The 6,938-nt window shown below is 33.1% G+C and overlaps 1 protein-coding gene across 1 annotated transcript; it reads left to right on the top strand.

The window, feature by feature from the left end:
• The first annotated feature begins 1,207 nt into the window (after positions 1 to 1,207).
• Positions 1,208 to 4,244, top strand: LOC149891808 (extracellular calcium-sensing receptor-like). Its single transcript, XM_090080599.1, has one exon. It carries the CDS (start codon positions 1,306 to 1,308, stop codon positions 3,805 to 3,807), a length of 2,502 nt encoding a protein of 833 aa, XP_089936725.1. The 5' UTR covers positions 1,208 to 1,305; the 3' UTR covers positions 3,808 to 4,244.
• Positions 4,245 to 6,938: the final 2,694 nt, after the last annotated feature.

The raw sequence follows: 6,938 nt of genomic DNA, 5'->3' as shown, positions 1-6,938 counted from the left end.
AAACCCTTTCTCGATAAAACTCTTCATGGTTTTGAATGTTATTCAATCGCACAATGTAACTAACTTTTAAAGATATTTATCTACTATAAATCTAAATCCAGCAAGTGGTGTCAATGATGTAGTTAGTATATTTATAGGTCATTGATTAAAGACATATAGTGCAAATACTTATGCTGTAAGAAATGGATCGTTTGGTCATAATGACTAAGGATGAGATAAATTTGTTTGTTTTAGCCCACAATGGGATCTAATAATTGCAGGGTGGCCAATATCGTAAGGTGTATTTCACGATTTTTTTCTTAGAAATCTGGAAAAGGTTTGTTTCATCGCAATTAACTTTTTGAAAAGATTTTGAATAGTTTTCAGTCTGCTGTTGGCATCTTCCATTAGTGTTGAAATTTCTTTCACCGTTTTGAAAATGATCAAATCTACGTGGCAAAATCGAATAGCGCATGTCTCTGCTGTCATTGAGAACGATATTCTCAACCCTATTGACAAAAGTAGCAACGGTGTTTGCGCAGAAAAAAATTTAACAAAAGTAAAAAAACACATGAGATTGATTTTTAGATTTATTTGTACTTATTTATATATTCGCACACTTTTCACGCTTTGTATTCTTATTTCACTAGATTAACTTGAGCATTTCATTTTAGTTGCTAGAGAGCGATCTCGTCTTTAACCTTATCTAAGCACTTTAATACGATAGAAAAATAATGTTAATACATTCCTAAGATCCAAACACCATGGTGACGAGAAAGGCTATAATTAATTATTGACTGATATAAAGCCTTAAAGATAAAATGGAACCCTTGGTCAATTATATTCTTTATCTGGCCCTGCAAATACGCTTGTTTAAATCTTCTTTTTGTTAAGTTCGACGGAAAACATTCAATAAAATGTAAGTTAAATTGTGATCCAATAAAAAGGTTTTTATGTCTAAGTACAGAAATACGATTAGATTTCTCATCTCTCCTTTCTTGAAATTAATCTATCGTTAAAAACTTTGATAAAATGTCTCATTAGAAAAAAAAACTAAAAAATGCTCAGCACAGAATTTTTCAAAATAATTATTTTTTATTAGAACTCTTTCAAAAATCGTATAGCGAAATATACATAAAAAACCCATACAATAGAAAAAAACTGTTTTCGAGATATTTTCATACCATGCTTGGCTACGCTTAAATACACTAAGTTGACAAGTTTTAGCGGATTTCAGCGAAGTATACTTTTGTAATTACTATGTCTCTTTGTGTGTTTAGATGTATTATCAATCATTTTAGAAAGTATGTAAGCATTTAGAATAGTATGTATAATAGTAAAATACTAACATTGTCAATATTTCTGATGTTTTTGATTGATACGGAATTCTGTGAAATATGCGAGACCGAGTTGAAGAAAAGCGGAAGTTTCATAATAGTTGGATTGTTTCCTATTAAAATTTGTAGCACACCGAACTTTGACAATTTAGTTACTTTACAAATGGAGGCTTTTAGGTATGCTGTTGAAAAGGCTAATATACACAATGATGTTTTTGGATATGCAATATACGATACTGGTGATAACACTAACTTGGATTTCACAACAAAAGCTATTGTAAATTCATTTTTCCTCGATGATAACCAGAATACTTGTAACTGTTCAAACGAAAATGATGCGAGCAGAAAAGTTTTAGGTATTGTTGGTCCACAGCAATCGCAAAACTCCATATACATCCACCAACTTTTATCGCCATTTTACAACATTTCGATCTTGAGTTACAGCGCCACCAGTGTCGAGCTAAGCAATAAGGTACTCTACCCCAACTTTTATCGTACAATTCCACCTGACAATTACCAAGCCGAAGCCATTACTAACTTGATAGTTTCCTTCAACTGGACTTATGTTTCGCTACTCGCTTCTGATAACACCTACGGGAGAACTGGCGCACAGGTACTTATTGAAAAGTTTAAAAATCGCAGTATTTGTGTAAGTGTGCAAAACTACTTTAGCGATAATTATAACAGGTCAGCAAAAGAGTACAATGATATTGTAGCTAGTTTAAGTCGGTCTTCTTCTAAAGTCATTATTATGTGGGGGTATCTTGACTCAATTGAAGCGTTCCTTAAAGTTGCAGGAAAAAATGGGCTTACGGGCAAAACATGGATAATAAGTGAGTCCAATCAACTGGATCCATTGTTTAATGACCTAATGAAGATATTGAACGGAACCATTATCTTGGCTCTTCCTGAGTTAGGAAGTAAGAATGACTTTGAAGAGTACTTTTTAAATTTAACTTACGGAGAGTCAGATCTGTGGTTGAAAATGATATTTGAAAAGTTTAACAAAAGCCAAACAGACACTCCAGTTCGTGAGCTTGACTACAAGTTTAACTATGTTCTTGCAAAGACTGTGCAAGCTGCTGTAGATGTTTTAACAAACGCTTTTGAAAACTACAGAAAAAAAAACCTCATTCCTGATCTCGATGGAAATCGAGAAGACTTCAACAAGGAAATTAAACGCGCAAACATTTCGATAGGGAAAAACAGCACGTTTCGTTTTGACGAAAATCAAGACCCTCAGAATGCTCGATACGATTTCTACTTTGTTAGTAGATCAAACTTTATAGACTTCGCATACTGGTCATCCGAGGAGAACTTTATAGTTCTTAACCAAGCAACTCTTCGATTGATTGCTGTTAAATCATCCTGTTCTGAGCCATGTCCTGAAGGTAAATACCCAGCATATTATCAAGAAAGATGCTGCTGGACGTGTACCGAATGTCCTGAAAATCAATTCAAGAATGTGTCTGGAGAAAGCAGCTGCACGGTTTGTCCCACAGGAGAATACCCGAACGAAGGGAAAACAAAATGTCTCAGTCCTGATCTCATTTACTGGAGCTTTGAAAGAGAAGAAAAACATCCGTTCCTAATTGTAGTGTTCTTCACTTCTGTGTTTGGTGGCGCAACTGCAATCGTGTTCATGTTGACTTTCATGCACAAAAGAAGCACACCGATTGTGCGTTCTGCAAACTTTCGAATGTCCATGCTGCAGATGACAACGCACCTGGTTTTGTTTTTCGTTCCCTTTTTGTTTTTCGGAGAAGACTCAAAATGGAAATGCTATTTGCGAACGTATGCCAGCGGACTATTGTCTTTTACTATAATTACGTTTACTTTGGTCAAAGTAAACCATTTGGTGGCAGTGTTTGAGTCACATCACAAGCTGACCCCAAAAGATAAGATGAAAATGAAAATGAAAGAAATACTCATTTTTCTTTGCGCGCTATCGTTATACGTAACGATGATTTTTGTTATGCAAAGTATTTACCCTCTAAGTGTAACAGAAAACAAAACGATAACCTCATCTTCAATTCAAATCGAAAAGCACTGTGACACTCTACCTTTTTTGGTTTCTGACATAAGCTTTACATTTGTTATTCTTTTTTTGTGTGCCGTGCAATCGTTCTACGGTCGGAATCTGCCAGGAAAATACAACGACGCGAACTACATCGCGTTCGGAATGTTTTTTTCAACTCTGGTAAAGATTATAGCAATTCCAATCGGAGTAGGTTTGCGAGATTCGAACAGTTACAGTCTTCTGATCTGGTTCTCCACAAACATTTCAAACTTCTTATTGCTGACCATCTTATATTTGTACAAAATCAAGATTATTATTTTTAATCCTTCCAAAAATACAACTGAGGTATTTCGAAAGATGAGCTTTGAAAGCATTCGATCGAATGAATCGAGTTTAAATGTCAATCAAGCAGTTTCAGAATCAACCAATTCAGTGTTTGAAATTTCAGTTACAAAAGATGAAAATAGTTAACAATAGACAAAAGGTGAAAAGAAATACTTTCTTTTTTTAACACTGCTTTTAATCGGTTTTCAAACAAACAGACGTAAAAAATGTTTCGCGCAAGGAAAAATCAATGTCATATCTAAAAGCCACTAGTTTTAAAGTAATATAATTAGAATGAATTTTAATACTTTTGGTTTGACTTTTTAAGAAATGATAATAGGAATGGTAATTTAAAACAGTGCTTCTGCATTTAATTCATTACAGTTTGGTGAAACTCTGACTTTAAAGCCATATTTCTTAACCTTATGTTTTATGTTGAACTAATGGTTGAACCATATTTTGAAACATTCGTCGAACTAGATGTCACTCACTGGTTCCATTATTATACAGTTGTATAAATGTTACGAAAACACTTTCTGTTCGGTTGATAAATTTTAAATGCAGAAAAAAGATGTTTTTTGTGCTATTTACTGCCTTATAATTTCTAAAAATCACTAAAAAAAGATGTGTACAAAAAAAAAGGATTTCAATGTTTGAAAGCATGAAAACCGATTTTGCCAAATGCAAGTCAGAACTATCGAAGGCATGACATCCTACCCCCTAAAACTAAGATAGGTCAGATAATTAGGCGAAATAAATGTCGTGAATGTTCTCAAATTAGTTACACATTAAAAACTGTGAGAATAACATGACCTAGCAGTGGCATTGGGGATATAATGACCTCGTCCAAAAGCGATATTCCAGTTGTAGCAGCCTTGGATTGAATGAAGATGAGCGACAGAAATGCGATTTATGTTTTGGTTTCATTCTCAGTTGAACTAGTACGCCAGCTCTAAACCGCTGGTCAGTTCGACGAAGCAAAATGAAACATAGAGACGAAACAGTTCCGAAATCGAAGGTTTTTGTGAAAACTTCTATTTACTAAAAATTAAAAAGACTTTAAACCACAAGATGGTCACACAGTTGGAATCTGGCAGTCATAACGTATTGTAGCCTATTGATAGTTAAAATTATCATCTACGGATGAAATTGTTTTGCATGCAGATGTTGATTGAACATTTAGCAGTTAGTTTTAAATGATTGCTTTGTGAACCTTTATTCAGGGCCGGTGCTAGGGCTATGCGAATTATGCGGTCGCATAGGGCGCCGGCTTTTCTGGGGCGCCGCGCTGGCGTAGCTAACGTTGTTTTTTTTCGTTTTTTTTTAAGTTTAAAGATGTCAATTGATAAAGATTAAAGATGTCAATTTGACATCTTTCCCAATGTATATGTAGCACTGAGAATTTTGCTTACCCTCCCCGTATCAGTGGTCAGTGGAGGAAGAAGTTTTTCTAAATTGAAAATTATCAAAAATTACCTTCGATCGACTTTTCTCAGGACCGCCTTAGTGGGATGGCAACATTAGCAATTGAACACCAGGTTCTGAGTACATTTTAAACCGATTCATTTCTAGACTTTGCTAAAGTTATGCAAGAAAAGTTTGTTTCTAAAAGTCTCTAAAAGCATTGTGTTTGTTAAAGTCTTTACAACTTTTTAAAATTATTATTCAATACAATATTAGATTTGCTATTTACATTGTCTATAAAAGTTATTTTACGATGTTTATTATTTTATGTCACTTTATATTATTGATCTACCTAAAAAATATACTGTTAGGGTATCATGTTTGTAATGTATTCTAGGGGTTTTAATAAGTATGAGCAATTTACCGAAAACACATTTTATGATAAGTTAATGATACGCATACGATTGTATTTTGATTTTTTTACTGCAACTGTCGTGAAAAATTATTGGTTTATTTATGTAACGTACTCTACTAAAATATATTTGATTGTTCATTTAATTTTTAAGAAACAATCAGATACAAATATACTCATCTTATTATTTAAAAACTTAAAAAAATATTTAACCCTAAAAATAATTTTTAGAGTTTTAAACAACTACACTTTTTTTTATAATAAAGGGCGCCAAACCTTGATCTCGCATATGCGGCATTCCACGTCAAGTGGAACCACCCATCCGACATCACCGACTCAGATTTTGATGAAAATTGGCTCACATGTTGGGCATATGGACAGAAGAAAAACTTGTAAATTTTTTTGACTTAGGTCAATTATTTCCTGAGATATGACCTTTTAAAGTTTTGACCTTTTCACTTGACCTTAGTTATTTAAAATGTCATAACTTTTTTTCTAATATACTTAGGAAGTTGATTTTGGTGGCAAACAGAAGCTCTTGCATAGACGAACAACTTTGTGTCTATACAAAAAAGTGATAATTTCAATAAAAAAAAAATTATTGGTCATTTGGTCATTTGACCTTTGACCCTGGTCGATGGCAAAGGTCAAAGGTCATAATTTTTTTTTTTACAAATTGCTTTTTCTATTGTGGATGTCCCATGAAAAAATCTTTTTGGGATTCCCACAAACAGCATTGGGATTAACGTTAAAGTATAAGTAGGTTCTAAAAGTTTAATATTTATTGGCCTTACAAATGCAATATTTTAAGGTCATTTTCTGTAAATAGCCTATTGTAGATAAATATTATTAATTATTTCCTTTTTTCCTTTTATTTTCTAGGTTGTAATTTAATTACTAGTACTATATATACATACTAAGTCAGTATTAAATGATATGAGGCTTAAAGCTATATATATTTATGTTAAAAAAATCAATTCATTTCCATTGAATTAGTCATCAAAAGACAACTTAGGAAGAAGTTTTTAGCAACTTTCAAATTAAATTTAGATTAAAAATGGCATTTCAAGCGCAAGTGAAAGAGTTAAAGAAGAGACAGCATTATTGATACAGAATTAGATTCTCAAGGCAGTTTGTAGTGACAAGGGAGATGAAAATTATCAGTGCCAGGATGTAGAAATTTCAATTTTTAATAAGTTGGGTGAGTCACCCTTGGATAAACGCAAGTTACAAACTGTTTAAAGTTATATTCCGGAGAAAAAGAAAAAGCTTAAACAACTTGTAAAAAGGAAGTTAGACCTTTTATCTCCTTATTCAGATGCTATTGCCATTGATACTTCAGAGGATGATGAATACGAAGCAACTAAAAAAAAAGTTTCCAACACATGTGCTGATGACATTGTTAAAGTGCTCCAGGATAAGTATAAATTAACACAAAGTAAGAGTGAAAAGATCATGATTT

Source organism: Hydra viridissima, unplaced genomic scaffold (genome assembly GCF_058129835.1).
Source record: "Hydra viridissima isolate aposymbiotic clone 2 unplaced genomic scaffold, HvirCarnegie_v1 scaffold_2, whole genome shotgun sequence".
Lineage (NCBI taxonomy): Eukaryota > Metazoa > Cnidaria > Hydrozoa > Anthoathecata > Hydridae > Hydra > Hydra viridissima.
Note: the sequence above shows the minus strand (reverse complement) of the source record. Positions and strands in the feature narration are given on the sequence as shown.

Coding starts and splice junctions, on each gene's coding strand:
- LOC149891808 (XM_090080599.1), top strand. CDS start 1,306: ATGTATAATAGTAAAATACTAACATTGTCAATATTTCTGATGTTTTTG.